Here is a 26576-nt window from a genome sequence, read left to right on the forward strand (position 1 = left end):
ACTGGAGTCAAAACAGTGGGCCAGTGAATAGAGGCACATCTTGAGCAAGAGTGCTTAATTATGTGTTCTTCTTGTTCTCTATTCATGTCCTTGTACCTCTTTGCTCCTTCCCAGATTGGCCACATTGGATAACCTTCCTTTCTCTATCTATTACTTCTCTTTAATTGGCCCACTGAGAGTTAGTGGCTGAACCTAGCTTCTTAAGTCAGGTAACATGGCCAGTCCCTGGACCTAATTGTATGTCACCTCAGTCCCGACCCTCTTCAGTGGCCATCACAGCCTCTGGCTTTAAAGGGAGAGAGATCTGGATTTTATCCCAGATCCCTCTGCATGTATTTGCCAGTGATCTTGCTTTAGCACTGTGCTTTTACACTGGGATGTGCAGAGTACTTCTCCAGTGCCAATGTGTAGTCCAGATCTGTAGGTGGTCTTTGCTACTTTGTGGCTTTTTCTTTTTCCCAACCTTTATCCCCCTGGTCTCACCCTCTATCAGTACATAAGAGAGAAAGAAGGATAGAGGGAAAGGAGGAGTTAGCAAAAATCCCTGAATCTGATTTCTCTCTTTCTGGCGGATCCCATTACACATGGTTGCGAGCCACCATGTGGGTGATGGGAATTGAACTCAGGGCCTCTGGAAGAGCCGTCTTAACTGTTAAGCCATCTCTACAGCCCCCCCCCAATTCTTTTATATCCTTATTATTGCTGACTTGGTATAACTCTGAGACAGTGTCATTTCTCTGTTTACAACGTTTACTGCTGTCTATTTCTCCAAATAGTCATAAAACTCCCGCTTTACTCATCTAGACACTTCAGTACCTGTCTCAGTTATTTCTCTGTTACTGTGATAAGCAACCCTGACAAAGGTGAAGTAGGGAGAAAGAGTTTTGTTTGCCTCACAGATCCAAAATATAGTCTGTCATGGCATCAGGAACTCGAGGGAGGGAACCAGTCTATGAAGCAGAGAGTGGCGAAGGTGTGTTCCTGTTCAGATCCTTCTCTCTGCTTACCCAGTTCCAGATTTCAGGCAGAGAATGGCATCACCCAGAGTGGGCAGATCTTCCTGCTTCCACTAACACAATCAGGATAGTCGCCCCCAGACATGCCCAGTGGCCCATCCAGTGAATCTAGATGTTGTCACGATTACACTGACTATCACAGTGCTTATGGTTTCACGATGGTAAGGTTGTCACAGTGGAGAATGTCCTTTATCAGTATAAAGTATTTTTGCAACATGGACACTAATGTTCGTTGCTAGCCAATATTATACTCTGTCCTGCTTCGCCAGAGTGCACCACGGTGCACTGTTCAGGGCAGATAGAACGAAGCCCGTGATGGTGGTCCACAGTATGTGTTTTCCTTTGCTGGATCTGAAGGAGAAACAGTGGGGTCTGGGATGAATGTTGTGGTGTCCAGTCTCCTTTGTACTGGGTCCACGCTTCCCCTCAGGGCATCCACAAACGCAGCAGGAAGAGGAAGGCAGAGCCCTGGATAGGCAGAACCCCTTTCTGATTCAGAGAGTGAGCTTTGAAAGTATGGAGGGGCTGGAGGAAAAGACCTGTTTAAGATGAAGGCTTTCTCTGCGGACGATCCATAAAGAAAAGATGATCCTTGCTTGTTCATACTGGTTTATTTGATGGTGGAGGTGAACGCATAGACTTCATTCGGGGTGAACCAGGGATTAAATAAATACCTTTTCCAGGAAGCAATGCCCAAGAAGTGAAGCTCATTGGCTGAAATGCTCGGGCACTATCTAGATACCTCACTAGCATGGAGATCTCCAAGCGGTTATGCTATGTGATCCAGTGCCCATGGTTCTCAGTGGGTATTGTGGCTATATGTCCCAGAGCAGGTAGAGGCAGGTAGGGGATAGCTCGACTCCTGCCATTCTTAATTCTGAGATTCCCAGGATTTAAGCTCAATCAACCATACCAGTCTTATGCCTGTCAGCGCTAAACTGGCTAAAATTTCTCAATGAAAAAGTCCATGTAATATGCTGTTTGAGATGGGACAAAGTAGAAGAGACCACCAGGCTTGGGATAATTTATTTAAATATCCTACCTTTGTTTTGTCTTTCACATTTGCATTTTTATTTTTAACTAAATATAGAAGTCAAATATTTAAAATTATATGTTTACAGTTGAATGGATATGTATGTATCTATGTGTGTATACGTGTAGAACTAAAGGTCAGTGTCAGAAATCTTTAAAAAATTTACATTTGTGTGTGTGTGTGTGTGTGTGTGTGTGTGTGTGTGTGTGTGTGTGTGTGTGGTATACACAGGTACCACGCATGTCACATGTGTAGGGGTTAAATTTGACTTGTGGGAGTCAGGTTTCACTGACAATGTGGCTCCCAGAGAGGGGACTCAGGTCATTAGGGTTGATGGCAAGCATGTTTAATTTAACCACTGAGCCCTCACACTACTCACACTAGCTCTAGGAGTCTTCATCCATTGCCCTCCACCTTATGTTTTGAGTCTCTTACTGGGCCTGGAGCTCACTTACCTCACTTAGGCTAGCTGACCATGAGGCCCCAGGGATTTCCCTGTCTTTGCCTCCCCAGCATAGCCTCAGGTATGCTACACAAATACCCAACCCTGATCTGCCCCTCCAGCTGACCACACTACTTTGAAAGGAGAGGAAAGAAATAGTGATTCCTTAACTGCTCAGTGGAATTTGCCAATGAAACTGGGCATAGCTGATTCTATTATTGTGGGAGATGTTAGTTTCCTTTTCTGTTTCAAATTGTTACACATTAACTTTTCTTTCATTTAGGTGGTAGTTCATACTCTTTGTGTGTGAATTTGTGTGCTTCATTTCCTTTTGAGGGTGTGTCAGGATTCACTGGGTGTGAGTTTTCACTTTCATTTACTCTGCTCATGATGTTCAAAGCTGTGAAGTGATGCTGCTTTTCCCAGGACCCCTGACATGGGATATTTATATGGGTTCTTTCTTTTCCAACAGTGTTTTCTAGTGGTGTATCTACTTACTTATGAGGCTGGTTATATTCAGATTGTTCATGTTTCATTGTTGCAAACAATGCTGAAATGAGCATCCTTGTATGTGACCTTTGCAATTTCTTCCAGCCCTATTCTAGAACTTTCCCTGCTAGGCTTGGAGATGTCCACATTGTCATCAAATGTAACTCTTCCAGTGGCTTTCTTCTGAGCTTTCCTCCTTTGCCTATACTTTATGTTGTGAGGGTTTCTCAGCTTGGCCATTGTCTGGGTGAAAGGAGTTATCATTGCTTTAATTTTATTTCTCTAAGTACTGTCAAAGCTGAATGCTTTTCATATGTCATGTCTCCTAGTTAGTTAAATTTCCTGTCTGTTCATATATTTCACCTGTCGGGTTATTTCTGTTTCCTAAAGTTCTGTTGGTCCATTTTATGTGTTGCAAATATTTTCTTTACAAAGCTACTTTGGGGGAACACTTATTACTTCAGGCATGTTTAAATGTATATGATTACATGTGTCTGGCAGCATGCATGTAGAAGTGAAAGAACAACTGCAGGAGTTCTCCTTTAATCATGAAGGTCCTAGGTATCAAAGTGAAGCCATGAGGTGTGGTGTCAAGTGCCTGTGCCCCTGAGCCAAGCTCCCCAACCCCATGTATCTACTTTAAAAAACAGCTTTTAAATGATACCTTTTGGACAGATATTGAAGTTTTTAGTGTGGCCAATATGATAACATTTTTCTTTTGTGACGTCTGCCTTCTCCATTTCTAAGGAAGGTTTTCCCATGCATAAGGCCATGAAAATCGTCTTCTAAAGTTTCTTCCAGTAATTTCAAATAGATTTTTAAACTTTCGTGGATATCTTATCTGCCATTAATTTGAAGACTCATTAGAAAATAGGGGCTGAATTTTTTTCTAATATGATTAGTCAACACTACTGTATAGTTTATTCTTTCCTTACCGATTTGAAGTTTTATTATTATTTCATGTCTGGCTATATTTGTTTTAGTCCATTCTTTTCTATTCCTACCTTAATAATCTTATTTTTTAAAGATTTATTATTTTGATGTATGTGAGTACACTGTCAATGTCTTCAGACACACTAGAAGGGGACATCATCCCAATACAGATGGTTGTGAGCCACCATGTGGATGCTGGGAGTTGAACTCAGGAACTCTGGAAGAGCAGTCAGTGTTCTTAACCACTGAGCCATCTCTCCAGCCCCAATAATCCTCAGTTGTAAAGACTGGCTTTATAGTATGTCTCACTGTAAGAAATTTGAGCGACTCCATTCTTCTGTAAAATACTGTTTACCTACTTTTTCTAAACATTTATTCTTTTAGGATCACTTTACTTCCTTGCAATAAAAACTGTTGAGATTTTGATGCATATGTAAAATGAATGTAACAGCACATGCTATTTCTTTGGAAAGCCTTCAAAATATACTTTGCTGCATTCTTTCTGTGTTACTCATCTCAGAGGCGGCGGGGTAGATGCAAAGTGTACTGGCACCTGAGGCCTATATAGACCTGGGATCCTCTCTAAAGAGAATCATAATTACGAGTGTTAGCATTGGATGCTATGCTTTGGGAGTGGCCTGTACCAGGAAGGCAGTCGAACCTCTAGCTTAATTAGCCTTGTGGTAAACCCACTTCAGCTAAGTAATCTCACACGGAGATTACACATGGAAAATTGCGTCTCCCCCTATGCTAGAATAATCACTGTTTGTGACTCTGAAGCTACTGAAGTGGCAGAAGCCATAAAACAACAAAGTTGTAGCTGCGGCCATGTTTTCAGTTGAGTGCCACATAATAGCACAGCCTTGACTTTTCTCTGAGATAGCATGTCACATTTGATGACCTTAGGGCACATTGTGAGCATTAACTAATTAAACCTCATAAAACCCAAGAGATTTTGGAAAGAGAGATGTGGCATCACCTTGCCCAGTTCTGAAATGCAGTCACCTCTGGGGACAGTGGTGGCAGCTGCCTAATAATAAGCTTCAGTACCTCATGACAGTTTAGCTAAGACAATTAGTCATTGTCGTTAGTAATTGTCCTGTGAGCATTAGACTAGTGAATGGTTAAGTCACCAGGATTATTGGTTCATTGTAAATCTAATCCACTCTTTTCATTTTTAACTTTTTAGAAATTTTATTCTAATTGTAAAATATATACACACGGAATAGGTCATGTTCCTAGGTTTTCTCTTAGTCTGATCATCTGTTTGAAACGTAAAATAAGAACTATCATTTTAAAAATGGAGTGCAGCTTAAAATTGGGAATTATTGGTTTGAGTGAAACTAATCAGTGATAGCAGAAGTCAGAAGCGGGTGTGTTGACTCTACACAGGGATGAGGGACGCAGATCTTGGAAATGTTTTGCATAGCCACGTCAGTAGATCTTCCATAGAAGAGACCTGTATAGAAACTTATTGACCTCAACACTTTTCTGTGTATTGTAGCTCAAAACAAGAAGCATGCCAGTCCTGTCATTATGAAAGTGCTAGAAACCCTAGGCACAGGACATACTCAGTGACTAGAGCAGACATAGGCTTCACTTTCCTTGAAGCATCTTTCTAGTCTTTTCTCAGGAAACTTCTTGATGGCCAGTGAACTACGTTTCATGTCTGGATGAGTCTCTCCCTTCGTGCCTTCAGCATTATCGCACTCTGTTAAACCTCCTTGGGCATCATTTTTCTCTTATGCTCTCATTGTTTTTCATTCAACCACATCTTTGTTAAAAGTAGGTAGAAGACATTCATAGTCCAGTGGTTTGGGTTGAGTAGCGTCTTTAGGAGTCAAGCTGGTGATGGGTGTTGAAAGATGAGCTAGCCAGAGGAGGAAGCAGAGAGGGCCATAAGCTACCCCTGGCCTTGCAATGGCTGATGGGATAGTTAGAAACATGAAAGCAGAGCAGCTCACTCTCGCTGACTACATCTCTAGAGTCTTCAGAGGTCCCAGGGTACCTCATACACATAGGCAGGGGGTCTGTTGGCTGCAGGAGAGCAGAAGTCACTGCTGAGATCCCTCATGGAGCAGGTCCTTGTGAGGCAGAAGGCAGGACAGGCATCCTGACTGTGACAACCTCCTTCAAGTTGCCCTCCTAAGGCATGGATGACTTAGAGAAAGAAAAGAGGGGAGGAGTGAAAGGGTTGATGGAAGAGAGAGACTGGGAGGGAGAGGCCTTTGCATGGCAAGTGGGCAGGGTTTTTTCCCATTTTATTTTTAGAGGTGACGAAGCAAGTGAAGAATGTCTAAGTTATTGAATTTGCAGAGCATGTTATTACTACCGTGCTCAGCCCAGTTCTTCCTACTTAGAAAATAGAAAAGGGAGCTGGCGTGGTTGCATACAGCTATAATCCCAGTACTCTGGGGGCTGAAGCAGGGAGAGAGTGAGTTCAAAGCTAGCCTGGGTTAGTTAGCAAGATCCTGGCAAAGGATGAGAGAGGGAGGAGAAAGGGCCATGGTGTGGTGGGGAGGGGGGGATGGGACAGGAGGAAGAGATGGAGGAAGAGGGAAAGAGGAAAGAAATGCTAATGTCAGTGTCACTGGCAGAGGTCATGTCGGTTTCCAAAGCCCTTTTCCTCATCTTTGGAACTCAGAGAGAACTGGATAGCAAACTATAGAATTTCTACCTTCCATGGTAGGACTAACTTAAAACCTACAATCCAAGAAGGTGAAGCTTGTTTATAAACTTCAAAGGAGCCTGTTACCCAGAGCTTGGCAGAGGAGGGTGGGTGTGGGGTGGGGGTTAGGGGGATGGGATGGGGGATGGAATGAGGGATAGGTGTGGGGGGTGGTCCTGCAGTGCCAGGCACACGCCTTTAATGTGCATCAATCATCTGCACAACTTCCCTGGGGCAGCATGGTTCCATCTTCACCATGTGGAAAGGGCACAGAAGGGCTGAAGTAGCCTAGAACCCAAGTGTCTGAGTGAGGGTCAGGGTGAGCTGCGAAGCCCTGTGCTCTCTTACAGTTGCTAATCCTTGGAATTGACATCTACAGAGCCACCATTATTATAAAACACTTGACCCTGCTTCCAAGCCTCCCATGGTTCTGTAGATCACTTAGCACTTATGTTCTGTCCTTACCCTACCTTTTCTTTCAAAGACACTGGAAACAAGAGTGACAGTCAAGGTTCTCAGAGAGTAGTCGAGGAGCCAGTTTCCATAGACACGTCAGAGATGATCCAGGTAAGAGACACTGTTTTCCTAGGCCTGAGGGATAGGGTAGGACTTGGGGCTTCTCGTGACACTGTGAGCCTCTTATGCTATGATCATCACTGAATTCTGTCATCCATAGCAGAAAGGCCCCACTCACACGAAGGTGGGGGAGATTGGGTAAGTTTATAATGGGCAAGCCTCATGGGCTCTAGAATGTAGGCCAGAATGGGATTTCATCCTGTATTCCTTACTTTTCTCATCACTGTGACAAAATGCATGAGAAGAGCTGACAGGTTTGCCTGTTCAGGATTGCAAGCAGTGGGAACTAGGGGCATAGAGACATGCAAAAACTTAGGGAGCAAGGTAGATGCTCTTTACATGGTAATTATACTTTAATAAGACTGATTTAAAAGAACACTTGGTGCAGCTCTCAAGTCACGCAGAAGAATAAGAACAATAGATTTACAATTAAAGTCTGGAGAGAATAAGGAGATACCTTTACTGGACCAAGCATCTGTCAGTCTACTGTCCACTTACTTACTCCCTCTCTCCCTTTTCAAAAAGTGGATGAGGTGGATGCTGGTTTGTTTCCTTTTAACAGATCAGGAACCTGGGCTCCACCCCTTCCTCAATGCTTCTAGTCAATAAGCGTGCTGGAAACTTACCGCAGAGCTTGGGTTCTGAACTACCCAGGGTTGGTTTATTCTTATGTCTTCCCATGGTCCTTTCCAGGAGAAAGACACCGAAACATCAATTTCATGTGAGGAAGTCCTGTCACTCTTAAGTAAGGTCTCTGAGGATATGCAGGTAAGGCTTGTGTTTGTATAGGGCCTTTGCTGGCTCGGGAGCTCCTTCCCCTTTGATTTTTGTGGGCTTTTTCCTCCTCAAACCCTCCATTACCTCTCCCCAACACATAGCCACTACTGTCCTTGGGTTAGCTCTGGTATCTTAGCTCCCACTGTAATGAATCCCTATTTCAGCACTCCCTGCACAGCTCAAATTGCATGTTATAGTCTATTTAAGTTTCACGTACTTGTAAGAATTTTAGTAAACAGAGATCTATTTCTTCTTCTGTGCCCAAAGAGAAACGTTGAAGAAGTAAAATGCTTATTGGAGGTCCTCATTATCCCCCTCAGTACACACAGGTACATTCCATATGATATATGCAGATATAGGTCATTGGCACATACACACATAGGCCCAGGTACATGTTGCATGCTAGTATGTGTACTTATGTGCTGCTTGGGTTTTTGGAACACTCCCCTTTTGTTCCAGGTTCCAGCCCAGATTCGGCTGGTTAACCAAGGTTTGCTTGGTAACATCCCTTTCTTTGGCTGATCCTAGGGCATCTTCCCTTGTTACTGTCCTTCATGCCACTCACACTCTAGCACTGTTCCCCTGTCAAACTAGTTCCATCCATGCCTTGTGCTATCTGTTTCTATAAACTAGGGAGTTGGGATATCCTAAGTCCTGTGGTCCTACTTAAGAGTTTAACCTTTTAAGGAGCAGAGGAAGGCATTGTAGTTTCTTGAGTAGGAGATTAATGTAGTCTGCCATGTCTGTTCCATGGACAAGAACAAGGCCAAACCTTCCCAGGATTCCAGAGGGCTTCCTGGTGATGGGCTGCTGCACTCTGCTTCCTCTAGAAGCATGCATCTCTGAAGTGGGGCCTGGGCCAACAGAGTTAGATCCATGATGGCCCTGGAACACACACGGAATGTTGTGCCCCCACATCTGAGCTCTGTCAGAAGGCCAGACCCTCTGCTATCTGATCCCCAGATACTTAGCAACTAAGGAGTCTGTGAGGAGTCATCTAGCCGTGAGAGAGCTGTTTTCTTACTGCTAGCCCTGAGCTGGAGAGCAGACTGTGATGGAACACTAGTGATCTGTCTTTCCAGGCAGTCTGCAGGGTTGGGGGTGGGAGTAGGGGTGGGGGCGTGAGGTGGAGACTGCACCCTGTGCTACCTGCCTGAAAGTGTGGAGACCGGGTGAAGGAGCAGGATGTGCTGTCAGACAGAGATGGTGTTACAAGCATTCAGGGCCATCTTTGCATTTGCTGCTGTATCCCCACCTTCAGCCCTCTGTCACTTAGTGTGCCTCAGCACCCCAAGGAAGAGGGCTAGAAGTGCCTGGCTCCAAGTCTTTAGGGAGGAGCCAGGAATGCGTGAGGGGGTAATTGTGGGGGGATCAACACGCAGTTCCTGTCCCTCTGAAGCAGGGGGTACTCAGGATGGAGTCCATGATGAAAAGCCACCCCTTGAAAGGCCTTTATTGGTGACCTCCTCCTCTTTGCCTTGCTTCCCCTCTCTTCTTCCAGAGGTCCTGGGTTTGTCTCTGAGGAGCCCACACTAAGAAACTCAGTAACCCTAGGCCATTGCTGTGCCCCAGGCAGGAGAGTGGAGATACAGTGGAAGGTGCCAGTTTTCTCTCTAATATTCCTAAGAGTGAGGCCATTCCTGTATAGACCCAAACACGGATGGGATGGGTAGAGGGAAACCAGAACCTGCTAGATCCCCTGAGGACATCTGGGTAAGCAAGGAAGATCGATTTCCTATGTTTATCTCCTGACCCTTCCAGAAAAAAAAAACAACCCACTTGAAATGACAGTAAAGAAGCAAAAAGGGCACAAATCCACAAAGACAACAGGGCAGAAGGGAGTTATTGCAAGATAAGCACTTTAAAAATATTTAGAATCAAGAAAATCGATGAAGGAGTTTGCACTGGCTTAGCAGACCCAAGGAAGGGGAAGCAAGCCTGAGAAGAGACTAGTGAAAGTGGTGTGAACTCTCCACTGGGTGGGGATTTCGCTGAAGTAAAAGTAAGGAACAGTGTGTGTGTGTGTGTGTGTGTGTGTGTGTGTGTGTGTGTGTGTGTATGCGCACACACATGCACAGTGTTCTCTCTGGCAGCCTGGTAAGGAGTAGTCTGGATTCCAAACACCTTGCACACCCTACACAGTTGAACAGCTACCCCCTAGGGGAAACGACCAGGCAAGTTTTCTCTGGAGCAGCCAAGGAAACATGTTCCACTAGATGGGACTGTCTGATGGTGAAGGGTAGGGACTAGAGAAAGGGCCGTTCTTCATTTCAGATGGAGGAGCCTTAACTACCCCTCCAAGCCAGTAACTTGGCATTTGTTGGAATATTCTTCCGTTGCTGCAATCAACTACCACAGCTTGGTGGCTTAAAACAGTGAGTGCCTGTCGACTTACAGAACCCCCTCAGGTCTCGCACACTAAGCCTCAGGGTGGAGGTTTTATCTCTTCGGAAGGACCCAGAGGAGATCTGTTCCCTTGCTCCGTCCGTGTCTAGAAGACATAAGCATTCTTTATCCTGTGCCCTCTTCCTGTATCTTCAGACCACAACAGCGCACCCTTCCCACTCCTTTCTGAGCCCCCTGCCTCCCTTTAATTTCATCCTACTTACTTGAATAAACCAGGAAAATCTTCGATTCTCAAAATCTTTAATTTAGTGGCATCTTCAAAGTCCCCTTGCCCTGTAAGAAAAATGTCCTCAGGTTCCAGGGAAACGCACGCACGCACGCACGCACGCACGCACGCACGCACGCGCTCACATACTTCTTTCGGGCCACTATTTGCCTCCCACAGTCTCTCCTTCAGGATGTATACTGGGAGAGCTTTGTATTAGTAACTTCTCTTTTACTGTGGTGAAACACCACGACTGAAAGCACCTTATGAAAGAGAGAATTTATTTGGGCTCACGGTTTCAGAGGGATAAAGGGCAGCCACGGTGGGAAGGCCCGGTGGGACATGGCAGGCAGCAGCAGAACACGGTGAGATCCCAACTCGAACAGAAAGCATGAAGTACTGAGAATAGAGGCAAGTACAGCAAGGCTGCACACTCTCAAAGCCCGCCCCCAATGACATACTTCCTCCCACAAGGCCACACTTCCTAAACTCACACAGGGCATCACCAAATGGTCCCTGAGTGTGCAAATGCCCAAGCCTTGAGAGGACATTTCCCCTTCAAACCACACACCACAGATGGGTGAAAGAAACAATGAATTTCATGGGCTATTTGAAGCACCCAATTGCTACTTGACCAAAACTTTGCAAATCTTACAAAACATGAAAAAAAATGTAGAAACAAAGGAAATAAAAATAAAGTACACAAATGAGAATGGAGTTATATTACTCTATTCATGGTAGCCACAGTATACCCTAACATATATAACAACCTCACAATAACATCTGTGATCTGTAATCTACAATGTAGCATAACAATGTCAATACTGATAACTAGAAATGTGACTTAATGATATGGGGATAGAATGCAGGGAGGGAGAGGGGGAAGAGCATTAAATCTATCCATTCCTTTAATGTTCAATATGGAAAATTGCATTAATTATTTAATTGAGAAATAGTATAAACATATTTTCAGAAATAGACATAGATACCCCAAGAAACAAAAAGGTCAAAAGTGACACCTAATAGAGAGGGGAGATGAGGGGACAGGGACAGTGATGCCTGATAGAGAGGGGAGATGAGGGGACAGGGACAGTGATGCCTGATAGAGAGGGGAGATGGGGGGACAGGTACAGCTTATTTTCTTTATGGAGTTTTACCATTAGTACTTTGCCTGTATGCTTGTGCTGTTTTGATTAATAGAAATTCCAGGAGGAACTCAGAGTGAATCACGTTCCCTAGATTGTAACCTGTAGATCACCACCCCAAATCAGAGTGAATGATACCCTGTGTTAGACGAGGTCAAGTGGACTTTTCTGGGCTCCATCTCATTCAAAGGACTGCCTGAGCAGTTCCAAAGGCTCAGAAACTCTGCTAATACAAACTCTTAATGGACCCAGCTTTCAGGAGAGAACTAGCTGTGTGTGAATGTGTACAATGCTACACCACCATGCTAATCTTTACCTAATTTGTTCTCTGACCTTTATGTGAGACTTTCAAATCTCATTAAGAGGATCTTCAAATGGACCTTCTCAGGATGGTTTGTTTCAGCTGAGACAGTCAGCCAGTCACGGGGACAGGCCACATAGAGACAGCCTATGTGGTAAAGACAGCCACTGAGCAGCCACTAGCCCAGTGGAGCTCAGTGGTTCCTGCGGATTGCCCCTTTCTCTTTCCTCTAGGACTTGGAAAAGAACCTAAGCATAATTTCCTTAGTGGACGAGGATGACTTTGGTAGTCTGAGCAGTCTGAGCTCCTCCCTCCTGCTCTCGGTGGAATCCTCCCACTTCCGCCCCCTCTACCTGGGAGAATCTGCTGCATTTTGCATTCAGCTCTTTTGTATTGATGAGAGATACGAGGCAAGGCAAGTACTGATCTCTGATGTCTGTCTGTTGTGCTAAGAAGTTCTTCCTCGATGCTTTTTCCAAGAATGTGATCTTTAAACCAGCCCCATATCTCAGTCTTCTAGGCACCTTAAAACAGGACAGACTCCTAGACCCCGTCTAGAGATTCTAGTCCATAAAATTTGAGTAAGACCTATAAAAAGGGATAAAAATATCTGGCTGGTTCTGTCCTGTATCACAGTTGAAGATCTGGAAAATTCCTACTGTGCAGCCATATGCTATTTCTATTCTATACAGTGTGTCTTTCTCAAAGTCTTTGAATTTGCACTGCTTTTGAGCGCAAGTAACAGAAAATCCTTCAACCAAGGCTGACACACTAAGGATAAGTCCAGTGGTAGGACTCGTGTTAGACAGTGCTAGATCCCAGACTTGGATAGTCAAATTGAGGAGGAATTTTCTCTTTACCTTTTTGCCCTGACTTCCTGCTGTAAGTTTGGGCTCACGAGATAGCACATAGCCTCAGGTCTACATAAGAATCTCATAGGATGGCATTCTGGTTGGGGCTTAGATTTCCAGCCAAAGTTTCAAGAAACCTGGGTGGCTCGGTTCTCACTACTGAGCCAGTGGCTGTCATCGAGCTATACCTCAATGTGCAGCATGTTACCCCATGTTCCACCCTTAGTCTGGAGCGAGAGACTCACCAGAATGTCAGGTAAGAGAGGAGGTTAAAGAAGCAACCAAACAATCTAGGAAAGCTACTGGAAGAGGGAGACATTGATGTCTGGTGGACAAAGCCTGGCTCCCACTTCCTGTCTCTTAAGAGCACCTACATATACAATGCTGTGCCCCACCCCCAGCCCTGTCTCGGTCTCAGGACCACTGCCTGACACCCGAATCCAGCATTTCCTCTTGCACAGCACCTATTCCAACCTTCTCTACTAAATATTTTGAAGAGGAAAATATGTGCCCATTTCGATAGCGCAGAAGGTTCTAGAGTACCTTTGAGATAACCAATGACAGGGCTGGCCATTTCCGTTTTAGGGGTGCATCTAAACAGAACCCCTCTAGAACCCCCTTTAGCCTCTAGAACCATGGCTTTCAATATGAAATGTTCAGCGTTTTTGGAAATCACGGAACTTGAAAAGGAAAAGTTTTCTATTTTAATTACAGTGTAGACCAAGGAGCCTGGAATGGCCTTTGTATTTGTTTTATGCTTATTTCCCCTGTGTTTTAAGTTAAGATTTTTGTCTAGACAGTTATCTTTTAGTCCCCTTATAATTTGCTCATGAAAATACAAATGTGGCTGTTGGGAAATTATTTTGCAAATAGCAGCAAAAAAGACCAGAAAAGCCCACCCCATTACCAAATCTCTCCTCACCTCTCCCAAAGAGAAAGGGGAAAGTTTTGTTCACAGAATGGCCGTCATTAGTATTGGCTTTGAATTTCACAGATATTATTGGTCACTGTAAGATTATCCAAAAAAAAATACTTTATTGCTGACACATGAAGCCTGTGGTATATACAAGTGATTAGCATTCACCTATGCATGTGATTAGCCACTGTTGGCTGGCTCACTGCATGAATCTTCTCAACTGACTCAGGACGCCACATTTACTCTCAGTCCAGTAACATCGTTCATTGTCTTGTTTACAGGTCACTGGATTTTATGAGTTTTGTTTTCAGTCTTTTTCCTGTGAGTACACGCTGGGTTTTGAGTAATGTATTTGGTTTTGTAGTTAAGTTACAGAAAATGGAATATTTATTGTACAGACATTTTAAATGCTGTGAATGTTGAGGCTTGAACTTTTCCCCTGTTCGGAGAAGATGGTCAAGTGACCTCATGGACTCTTAAAAAGAGAAAATATTGTCATTTTCAGTAATGTGTCTGCTGTGGGATTGTTTCTTTTAGAGGAACCACTCCAGTGTTTTATTGCGATTAAATCACTTACAGTTAGGAGTCCTTAGTACTTCAGCTCCTTGAATTTGTGGTTTACATTGACTCAGACTATTCTGGCACCAACACCTTGCTTTGTGGCAGGTGGGGAGAAGGGCCTGTGGTCAGTCTCCAGGTTGGCATCCCTCCCCTACTCCTTCCTGAGGCCTAACATGGTGGCTGGTGTGTAGCCCACATCTGAGATCAAAATGTAAACACACTCCTCTGTCTGAGAGATTCTGAACCTCTCTGTTGTCTCACTGTTGTCTGGGGATGGGGATCCTAGCCAACCAATCATGTCTAAAAGAAAAAGAAGTGGAGAAGGGGGGTTGGGGATTTAGCTCAGTGGTAGAGCGCTTGCCTAGCAAGCGCAAGGCCCTGGGTTCGGCCCCCAGCTCCGAAAAAAAAGAAAAAAAAAAAAAGAAGTGGAGAAGGAAGAGGGGGGGAAGCAGGACGTCATCAGCAGGGCCCGGATGCTCAGCCGGAACAGTTACACCTCAGCGCACTTCTTCAGCATGCAAACCAAGCAGAATGTCTGTTGTTCTATGTGTTCTTTCTATTTGCTATACTGAGAGGCAAAATACACACACGCACACACACACACACACACACACACACACACACACACACACACACACACACACAATTCAATAATGTGATCTTAGATTTCACGTTCTTGTGTTTTCAAAACTAAAACAAGCCTTAGAATGGGGCAATGTATTCTCCACCGTGGTTTCTCTAAATTGATTTTTAAGGCATTTTTCAAAGCTCATAAAGCAGCGTGGATTAATCCAAACAAAGAATTTTCAAAGCTGGTGCTCTCAAAGCTGCCTTAAAGACATTTCACTGATCTTCATCCCCATTTTAGCATCCACATTGTAAAAGTAAGACTGGATTTTAATGTGCAGAGAGGACCTGTTTACGTTTTGATTCTATTTGACTTGGGGATATAAGGATACAGGAACAAAATACCTTCATTACTTCACCCCTAATCCCTCAAATCCAAGCCGAAGCAGCTCATTATTGTTAGTCCCCCCCGCCCAAGGAAGCCCACCGAGAGTTGGCACCCAGTCCTTATTTTCATCTTGAGCAGCTCAGCACCGTGATTCTAAAGTTTCCCTGAAAGACGCTGTGTTATTTTGCTAGAAAGAAGGAAGATAAGGTCAAATAATGATTCAGTCCTTGGGGCTGCAAAATGTCCTGAGGGCTTTGGATTAGCACAAGTAATACCTTCACAGGGTTCAAGAGGAGGCAAAGTCCCAAAGGGACAAATTAGCTCTGGGAAGAGCAGGCTGCTTCTGCAGGGACCTGGGACAGGATCAAGTGGCTGCGAGGAACACAGACACCCTTGAGCTGTGCAGTCTTCAGACGCCAGAGTGAATGTTCCAGTAGCCGTGTGAACAAAAGAGTGAAAAGAAGAAATGTTACCCCTCTGTTAATAACACATCTCACCCAGTCCCGTGTCTCATAGGCACCCATTGCAGCATGCAATCAATGTCACAATTGCTAATGAGCTGTTTTACATGCTTTCATCTCACACTAAGCCTTGGAGTGCAAGGCTTTTAGATTGTAGCGTACCTCTGTGCAAGAACTGAATTTCATCAGCCATGCTTAATTCTGCTCACGTCTCATGAAATTTGCAGTTGGATAAGAAACTTCATATATTCAGGTTGAGGTAGACAGATTGACATGACCCAAGCAGGCACAAAACTTTCCCAATAAATGAAATTTGGTGCCAGTTTTAAAATTTTAAATGAAATCAAACGGCATTAGATTAAGATTTAGTTTCTCAGTCACACCAGCCACACTGCAAATGCTCACTGGTCATGTGTGACCACCGGCTGCCACCTGGGACAGCAAGCCTAGACGGGCAAATGGTATACGTCAGGACTTGCTGCTCATCTTATGTCTTCTGGGGTCCACACTCCTCTTTAGGTTAGCTCTTAGAACGGACGATGCCATGACAAAGGATTCATGTGTCACCACAGGGTTTTAGAGCCAGACGTCCTGGAATACCGCCCACACCTCACAGAGGGGAGGCGGAGCCGTCTATGAGCCTCATTTCTTAAGTTAAAGGCCCTCGTTATGAACTATTTTGTCCTGTTTACTCAACTGATAAAACTCAACTCCCAAATAGGAATGGCCTTAGTTTAAAAATCTTGGTCTGGTAGCACGGGCCTAGAAACCCAGAAATCCAGAAGGCTGAATCAAGAGGGCTGTAAGTGCAAGACCTGCGTGGTCTTGAAAAGTCAGAGAAAAGTCTAAGGCCAGCCTGGACAAGTTAGTGAACCCATTCTCAAAGCAAAAAGGCTGGTGTGATGGCCTGGTGGGAGCTCTTGTCCAGCATATGCAAGGCTCCGGGTACAGACTCCAGAGCTGTGAAGCTCTCAGAATCAGTGAGATCAGCCGCTAGGACTTAAATGTGGTAGTATATGCCTTTAAACCTGTAATCTCAGAACTTGAGAGGCTGAGGCAGAAGGATTTGAGTTATGAGTTAGAGGTCAGGTTTGGCTGCATAATGAAACCTGGTCTCAGAGCAGCAGCAGCAGCAGCAGCAATAAAAACCTACTTCTGTAAGAGTGCCTGTAAGCGGGCCACTCTACATGACAGTCACTTGTCTTGCTCAGTCAGCCTTGCTGATGTCTTCTCCTAGTCGCTTGGCTCCGTGAATTTTACTAGTGACTTCTCCAAATGGTAGAAAAGCTCGGTTTGAGTATTTTCTCTGTGTGCTTTGCTTCTGTTTTTTCATAGTGGTTTTTTTTCATAGTGTTTTATAGCACAGATTTGCTTAAAGATAAAGCATTTCTTCTGCTCTCCAAATGTCCATTGATCTTTAAACATCCTTTCAGAATAAGAACTTCTGCCTGATATCCGTGCCCCATCTCACACCTGAGTTTGTCCTCATCCAGAACTTTGTGAAGGTTGTCCCATTCAGCAATTGCACCCTGGACAACGATCTCTATGTGTTCCATCGAGCTGGGCTGCTCAGGTAAGTGAACTCCTGAGTTGTCTCACTTCCTGGGGAGAACGATAATGTCCTACTCTGGTTTGAATTAAAAATGTCCCCCACGGGCTCAGGTATTGGAACACTTGGCTCCCAGTAGGTGGCGCTGTTTGGAGAAGGTTTTGGAAGGCAGAGAACTTGGAGGAAGTATGTCACTGGGGCAGGCTTGAGAATAATTTATAGACTCGCCCTATATCTCTCTGCGTGTGCTCCAAGATGTCATCTCACAATTTGCCTCATTTGCCATTGCCGACTCCTCCCTCTGGAACCATAAACTGAAATAAACTTTTCTTCCATAGTTCATTTTTGAACATAGTATTTTATCATAGCAACAAAAGTAATAATATGTGTCTGTTTATCCCAGATAGGACACCAACAACAGACTAAAGAAATGATCTAGGAAATCTAGCTCTTTGGCAATGAACCACATGGGTTATTTACAGGAGCATGGGTTAAGAGTTACTTATAGAGACATGGGTGACCCAAAGACAGTTGCATCACTGAAGAGCCCAGATCAGTATGGGCAAAGACTTCCCAAAGCTCTATTCCTAGATTTCCTGTAGCCAGCTCTTCCAAAATATTCTTTTCTCCCAGCTATTGTTCATTGCTTGTGTAACATTGGGCAGGAGCTTTGTGGATCTTCTCCCTTTCTGAGTTCTACCAGATTTATGAGCCTGGTACATTTCCATTGCTGAGTTTTATGAACTTCCTTCTTCCATCATGGGTAATAACAACACTTAACTCCTTCCCCAGGTGCTTACATTCTTTCTTTGCCATCTTTGAAAATGTTCCCCAAGTCTTGGAAAGGGTGATATAAATGTCTGATTGTTTTCTTCCGTTTACAATTGAGCAGTAGACCATTGTACTTTAGTAACAGCCACCTATTCTCAGCTGTTAGGAGTCATGGTGATAACTATCACCCACTGAAGGAAAGAAACTTCTCCTCATGAGAGTAGCAGTATTCTATGTGTGTAAGTAAAAATGACAGGCACAGCACATCCACTTAGCAAAACAGCAATTGGTTTCCCATGGGGGCGTATGGTTTCTACAGCTATGGGAGTTTGCCCTTCCTTCCAGTATCTCCAACGTTAGTCACATCATGTAAAGTTGGTTGTAAGTCCATATCAAAAAGCAGTTGTTTGTCCCAATAACAGTTGTGCCCCTGTTTGCACTAGCAGTCACATCTTGTCTGGCACTTCTTGTCTAGTATAACATGTAGGGTCCACCGCTGCATACGACTATTGGTAACAATTCTCCCCCCATAAGCCTGGGTAGCACCTGCATTAGCTTTGGTGCTTTAGAGAACAGAACTGGTAGAAAGGGGATTTATTAGAGTGGCTCACAGGCTATGGTCTAGCTAGACCAACAATGGCTGTCAACCAACGGAAAGTCCAAGAATCTAGTAGTTGTCCAGTGCACAAGGCTGCATGTCTCAGTTGATCTTTAGTATATGTCTATGCCAGAATCCCAAAGAAGTGAGCTCTAGTGTAGCAATGGACTTAGGGCTTGTCAGTAAGAGCAAAGGTGAATGGGGGGAGGGGGAGAGAGAGACAGAAAGGGAGAGGGAGAGGGAGAGGGAGAGGGAGAGGGAGAGGGAGAGGGAGAGGGAGAGAGAGAGAGAGAGAGAGAGAGAGAGAGAGATTATTTCTTCCATGTCCTATATATAGGCTGCCCAACAGAAGGGGGATTTTCTCACCCCAGAAAGTTGGGATAAAAAGTGGGTCTTCCCATTTCAAATGATTTAATTAAGAAAAAAGAAAACTGTCGCAGATATACCCAGCTGCCTGAGTTTAGTTAATTCCAGACATAATCAACCTGACAATCAGGAAGAGCTATCATAAGTCCACCCCTTCTCAACTTGATGCTTCGTCACATCTCCTTACGTCATGCTTAATTCCCAGATGAGAGCAGCAACCAGGCCATTTTTATACCCAACGTAACTATCCCTCATACAACTGTATATATAAATGTATTACAACTTTTTAGAATAGGTCACAATGTCCTTCAAGGGATATTCTTTTGGTGTTTTAAAACTTAAATATAGCAACCACTGATGTTCTCTTAATTGATGTTACATTGCATGATAAAGATATTGAGGAAAGAAAACACAAATATCTGACCAAGCACATTATTAACAACATGACAGAAACTTTCATGACACAATTCTCATTTCTGCAACTGGCCACATGAACTTAGATGTTATTTGTAAGAACTTTCATCTAGTACCATCCCGTATTTCCTCCACTCTCAGTAACTTTTGGCTCCTTTCTTGGAGGAGTGACCCGTACCTACATTTCTGAAGTGTCTGTGCCTTTTCATTCTGCCTGAATTAGGCACTTGTGGTTTCCTATTGACGTTAATCACAGGACACGGTAGCACCAAGAGATGCCCTAAAAGATCTTCTGCACACCAGACATAATCTTTCTTACCTTTATTGTGAAGTAGCAATCCAATTTCCCCTTGGTAATCTGGACCAATCAACCCTCCTCATGCCATTCCTTTCATAGCCTGCTGGCATACAGACTTCAGAAGCCCAAAGGGTCCAAGAGAAAGTCTGAGATTCCAGCTCAGTGGAATGTTTGCTGTGACTTCTGGCAGGAGCACTACCTGCTCTCAATCCAAAACTTCTAGGCCAGCAGAACTTAAGCAAAAACTTTCCTATAGGGTCACTAGGAGTGATAATGGAACTTTTCACCTTCCCACTTCTTTATTCCTGGCTTTAGGAGAAAGTGTATATTGGACACTGATTCAAAGCATATACCACCTTCTAGAGAACTCTGCCCCAGTCCTCCAGGATGCTGCCACCTAATTGGCACTATAACTGTGTCTTCAAAAGGCCATTCCAGGGCTGGAGAGATAGCTCAGTGGTTAAGAACACTGACTGCTCTTCTAAAGATCCTGAGTTCAATTTCTAGCAGCCACATGGTGGCTCACAACCACCTATAATGGGATCTGATGCCCTCTTCTGGTGTGTCTGAAGGCAGCTACAGTAAGATGGTGGGGAACGTGGTGAGACCAGTGGACCATGATCTTGAGCTCACCACTGCACTTTTCTGGCTATGAAATAAGTTCCTTGGTCAGAATCCGTACTGTGTGGACTAATATGATGGCAGATATGATGGAATTCTGTAAACTATTTCAAGACACTTTCCCTTCATAAGTGTCTCAGTAAAGGATTGTAATGCCACAGCACAGGTGTCCACTTCTGGGTGATGCCTGCAAAACATGCTGAACCATTAGTAAACTAGGCCCTAGTTTTCTCTTCTTCAGTCAGCCAATCATAGGGAACACCCTGTGAAGTAATAGGTGCATAACTGGCAGCAGACAGCATTGTAATGGAGTAGAAACCACAGGCACTGGGCAGCTTTTTCCATGTAACTGGATCATGCCTTCAGAACCTGCTTAACCTTGATCACATATATACCACTTCCATTTGATAATAGCCTGCTGCTTTATGGCCTGGTGTGTCAATTAAAACTCAGCGTATGATGAGCAGCTCAGGCCACATGTAACTTGGTAGCCCATTGTCAAATATTTAGTTTCCATTAAGATCCAATAGCAGTCAAAGCTGTCTCTCAAAGGGAGAATAGTTGTCTGCAGATAATGGTAGTGCTCTGCTCCCAAATCCCAAAGGTCTCTTCTGTGATTCACCTACAGGGGCCTGTCTAAGGGTCTGAACAGCATCCCTATGTGCCACTGACTCCAGTGTCATCAGGTGCTGGATATGTGATCCAAGTAATGGAGCAGCTGGACCTGTTGAAGAACCTTCTGTTCTAGGCCCCACACAAAGCTAGGTGCTTTTCTGAGTTGCTTGCTCTATCGGCTTGAGTAACATATCCAAGTGAGGAGTATGCTGCCTCTAGGCTTTGAACAGGTCCCTGTCTCAGCCAGGGTTTCTCTTGCTGTGGCAGAAACACTATGACCAAAAAGCAAGTTGGAGAGGAAAGGGTTTATTTAGTCGACAGTTCCATATTGCTGTTCATCACCAAAGGATGAACTTTGACAGGAACTTAAGTAGGGCAGGAACCTGAAGGCAGGAGTTAATGCAGAGGTCATTGAGGAGGGCTGCTTACTGGCTTGTTTCTTATGGCTTGTTCAGACTGCGTCCTTATAGAACCTGTCCAGGGGTGGCACTACTCACAATAGGGTGGGTCCTCCTCCACTGATCCCCTATTGATAATTGAGAGCCTTACAGGTGGATCTCATTTCCTCAACTGAAGCCCCTTCCTCTCTAATGACTCTAGCTTGTGTCAAGTTGACACAAAACCCAGCCAGTATAACCCTTAATCATATTTCTTTCTTGGTGGTGGGAGGGCCCAGGTGCAATAACTTATCCTTCACCTTAGGAATATCTCCATATGACCCATGCCACTGGACTTCTAAGAGTTTCACTGAGGTAGAAGGCCCCTGATTTTGGATCGATTTGTTTCCTATCCTTTTATGTATACATGTATTACCAGTGAGTCCAACATGGTTGCTATCTCCTGCTCACTTGGTCCAATCAGTATAATGTTATCAATATAGTGAAATAATGTGATTTTTTTTTTTTGGTAAGCCATAGATGATCAAGATCCCTTCTAAGTTATGACCCAGGGCTAGAGAGTTGATAAATATATTCTTGGAGTAAAACTGTAAAGATATGCTGTTGGCCTTGCCAACTGAATACAGATTGCTTCTGGTGGTCCTTATGGACAGGTAGCAAGAAAAGGGCATTTGCTAGATCAGTAGCTGTATACCATGTACCAGGAGATGTGTTGATCTGCTCAGGCAAGGAAAGCATATCTGGTTCATTAGCTGGAATCACTACTTGATTGAGTTTTCAGGAGTCAACTGTCATTCTCTGCTATCCATTTGTCTTCTGCATTTGCCAGATAGGAGAGTTGAAGGGAACTAGCATCCTGCATCTTTCAAGTCCTTGATGGTGGCACTAACTTCTGCAATTCCTCCAGGGATGCAATACTGTTTTTGATTCACAATTTTCCTTCACAGAAGCAATTCTAAAGGCTTCCAGTTGGCCTTTACAACCATAATAGCCCTCACTATTAGATCATGGAACTAATGTGAGAATTCTGCCAATTTCTAAGTATATTTATCCCAATTATACATTCTGGGACTGGAGAAATAACCATAGGTGAGTTTGGGGACCCACTCAACCCACTGTAAGTTGGACTTCAGCCAAAACTCCCATTAGTCACCTGACCTCTGCCCAACCCCATAAGCTTCTACTTGAACTGGAGAGCCACAATGTTCTTGAGGTCTCCCAGAGTTATAGACAATTCATAACAAATGTCTAATAGACTCTGGGAAGTCTGATTGTTTTCTTTCCCCCAATGTACAGTTACCCTTGCAACATGCTATAGATCTCTTTTGGGAAAGACTGGAGAAAGACCAACTGTAAAAGTTATAGGCATTTTACCAAGGTCTGTCCTCAGGGGGACCTGACTATCCCTTCATTCAAGGGTTCTGTATCTGCAAACTGGCTCAAGTGTGAACATTGGTTCATGTGTCTAGATCTCTTTTGCCATGATACAATTTAGCTTTTCCTTCGCTTATTTGAGATTTTTTTTGGCTTTTATACATCAAATAAAAATGCCTCAGGCTTCTTATCTATTTCATACCTGGAAACACCATGATTAGATTAGCCAGTACCATACAGGTCATGCCACTGTAAAAATTACTTTTCCTCTTCTGCCTGCCCAGGTCAGGGCTAGTTGCTCATTACAAAAAGTATGATCACCTTGCCTTTGGTGAGTCAGTACTGGCCCCTGGCCCCTGATACTTTAGGGCCCAGTTCAACCTATTGCATTAATTCATCCAGCTGAGAAGCAGAATCTATGACCTTCAGGTCTAGCACACGGAAAGGGATGATGACAAAGTTCCTCAAATGTGTCGGTTCCCTCTCACCTGTTGAATTTTTGAAGACTGGTGAAAGGCAAGACTAGGTTTTACACAGCACACCCACCCCAGCATTACAATTTCCCCGAGCCTTAAAACCCTTTGGAACTTGATTGTTGGTCTGATTTGGCTGCAGGGGAGGCTGGCTAGTGACATGGCACTCACTAGTCATCTAGGTATGCTCCCAGTAAAAACAGTTGCTCCCACCCACCATTGATGGGAAGAAGAGGAGGAAAGGACTCCACAAGTGCTCTGCAGCCAGTGTTTATCTTACATGTGTGCAGAAATTCTAGAATAAGGCACATGATTCTATACAGATAGAAGTGGAGGGGACAATAAAGATTACTTTTTAATTTTCATTAATAAACTTTATATTTAGAATAGTTTTAGGTTCACTGCAAAATTGAGGAGACATACAAAGGCTCCACATACTCCCTTTAAGTCCTGATATTTTCATTTGACACTGGAACGCCACATGTGTTACATCTAATGAACAAACTGATACTTTGTTATCAACTGAAGTCCATCATTTATGTAGCATCATTCCAGCTTAGCATCTGTGATGGTCTGGTTGTCAACAGAATGGATTTAAATTCAGCTAGAAGACGCCCTGGACATGTCTGTGAGGCCATTTCCAGAGATATTTAACTAGGGGAGTACTACATTGAATGAAGGAACATTGTCCCTTAGTCTGGGGTCCTAAACTGAATCAAAAGGTGAAAGCCAGTGAGTACCATATTCATCTTTCTCCAGTTCCTGAGTGTGGACACCATGTGACCAACTGCATCAGGCTCCCATTGCCATGTCCCCTTGCCATGGAGAACTGTGTTCTCTCAAACGACAAGCTGATATAAACCCTCCCTGCCTGAAGTTGTTTTTCTCAAGTATTTTGTTAGAGCAATAAGAAAGTAACTAGCATAGTGTATATTCAATGGATGTGGGGAAATCTGTAATGGTCCCGTTATAAGGTCACACGGAATAGTTTCACTGCTCTACACCTCTGTGCTCTGCCTGTCATCCTTCCCTCCCCCTTGATGCTGGCATTCTCTGATCTCTTTACTCACTATAATTTTTACCTTTCCTAGAAGAGTAGTCTGAATCCTACAATATGCCACCTTGTCAACTTGGCTTCTCTTACTGGGTCTTAATGCACTTAACCTCCATGTCACTTCATGACTTGGTGACTCGTTTATCTTGGCACCAAATAAGATCCCGTCATCTAGGCATACTACAGTTTGTCTGTTCACCTACTAAGGAACATTTTGGCTATTTCAAAGTTTAGATCATCATGAACAAAGATGCTACCACATTCACATGCAAGGTTTTGGGTAGACCTTAAGTTTTCTGCCTATTCCGCTAAGAGAGTGAAGTTGCCAGTCGCTATGATTACAGTGTAGTTTACTTTTGTATAAAACTCTCAAAAACTAGCATTTTGCAACAGCGCCTGCAACTGCTTTATGTAGCTGCCAACCTCTACTGTTCTCCATGGTTTGGATTTGGACATTGTAGCAGCTCTCTAGTAACACTCCTTTGGTGCAGTGAATACTCAGTTCCTTAGTAAGGGATGCCACTGAATTGTTTTGTGCTGATGTGTTTCAAATGCTTACTCTGCCTGTACTCCTCTCTGGTGAGGTGTTTTTTTTTCAAGGTCAGCTATGTAGACAGACTTTTATTTTTTTGTCCAGAATGATTGGGGAGATTTTTGCCTCTGGTGAGGTTTTTATTCCAATCTTTTCTTCCTTCCTTTTACTCATGTTGCTTAGCTCAGTTTGATTTAGAACAAATCATAGACACCTGTTATTTCTGTCATAGAAAATGTTAATTTTGGTTATTCAACTATCAGTTAAAGTTCAAAGTTTACACTAACTGGAAGAACATTTTCACTTAGAAATAAAATAAAGGCCAATTCGAGAAGAACTTCTGTCTTTGATTGACTCCGTAAGCAGGAGAATGTCTAGAGTCAGGCAGGACTTCAAGGTCTGTGTTTTGAAGGCCATTGTTTCTTTACTTTTCTTCTGCTGTGACCTGTCCTGTACCTGCTCCATCCGGACCTGGCTCTTAGGGCATGGGCAGGACTGTTACATTCTGGGCTGACATCCATGTAGCACCACAGCCGGGAAGTACTTAATTGCGTGCTTTCTTTCCCAGAGGCTCCATGGTGGAGCTCCTCATTCATCTAATGGGATATCAACATCAACTGTGCACATGTGCCAGCTCATGGGCCAGGGAAACAAGTGTCCCACACTGACAGAAGTCCCGGCCCTCATGGGGTCTGCATCCTAGCTAGAGGAGGAAGCTGCGAATGAAGGAAAGAAATGAACTAGATGAAGGAACATTGGGGGCACTGAGAAGGGTACAGCAGGTGGGTAAAAGCTGAGTAGGAGGGAACTTCCACCTCCACAAGGTGCTCGGGAGAGGTGGTCTCGAGCAAAGCATGATGGAACAATGGAGGGGGCCGCATGGGCACGGCCAGGGCACTCGTCCCTGACAGGTTCTTTTTATTTATACCATGATTTTAAAATATATAACATCCTTCTCGTTTCTGCTTCACTTCTCTTGACATTGGGATGGATCACTCCTGTTTTTATGTTGGGTTACTTTAAATTTCATGACCTCATGTTCTGGTCCCCTACCTAATTTCCTTCTTCTTCCCTTGGGAAATTATATTTGTGTCTGTCATCTGCCCTCTGGCCATGCTGGTGAGCACGGAGACAGATAACTCATCTGATTGTTAGTGAGGGCTACCTCTTCTGTCAACAGATCCCACACTCCATCCTCCTGTGCGTGCTCTCTCTCTCTCTCTCTCTCTCTCTCTCTCTCTCTCTCTCTCTCTCTCTCTAACTGGGGTCTTCAAATGAGAACATTTCATTTGTATATTCATCACCAAGATGTTTCCAAAGGTAGCACTGAGTTTTATGTCATTTAACAGATTGCTTTCCCACGTTCCCTGACTTGCCCTTTCTTAACGTGCCTGCTGGCCTTTCTTCTTGTTCAGTCATTAATGGAAGGCACATTTAGTGGAACCAGTAGCTCATTCCCTCTTGCTACCCTTCCAAGCTGCACCTTTCTGAAATTTAACATTTTTCCTTTGTAAGAAGACATGTCAGGCTTACTCATCCAACTAATATTTATTGTCCTAGGAATATTTAACTTCTCGGCTAGGTCACACAGCCCTTGTCAATATTACCCAGGAAATAAAGATGGGCTTCAGTAGTCAGCCTCCAAGTGATTCTTGCCTTTAATATATATGTGCGTGTGTGTGTGTGTGTGTGTGTGTGTGTGTGTGTGTGTGTGTGTGTATACATATATTCCTTTAATATATTTGTTTGCTTTTCTGTGAGTGGCTCACACATGCATT

General features: G+C 43.9%; 1 protein-coding gene across 11 annotated transcripts in view; it reads left to right on the top strand.

Moving 5' to 3' along the window:
* Cfap61 (cilia and flagella associated protein 61) overlaps positions 1-26576 on the top strand; it is a 278920-nt gene that overhangs the window by 71090 nt on the left and 181254 nt on the right. For all 11 annotated transcript variants that reach the window (XM_008762285.4, XM_063285006.1, XM_008762286.3 and 8 more), the window contains 5 exons: positions 7066-7148; positions 7851-7925; positions 12225-12406; positions 14040-14079; positions 17169-17308. In XM_008762285.4, the coding sequence (XP_008760507.2) occupies positions 7066-7148; positions 7851-7925; positions 12225-12406; positions 14040-14079; positions 17169-17308 (520 nt within the window). The remainder of the gene's footprint in view (positions 1-7065; positions 7149-7850; positions 7926-12224; positions 12407-14039; positions 14080-17168; positions 17309-26576) is intronic.

Source organism: Rattus norvegicus, chromosome 3 (assembly GCF_036323735.1).
Source record: "Rattus norvegicus strain BN/NHsdMcwi chromosome 3, GRCr8, whole genome shotgun sequence".
Lineage (NCBI taxonomy): Eukaryota > Metazoa > Chordata > Mammalia > Rodentia > Muridae > Rattus > Rattus norvegicus.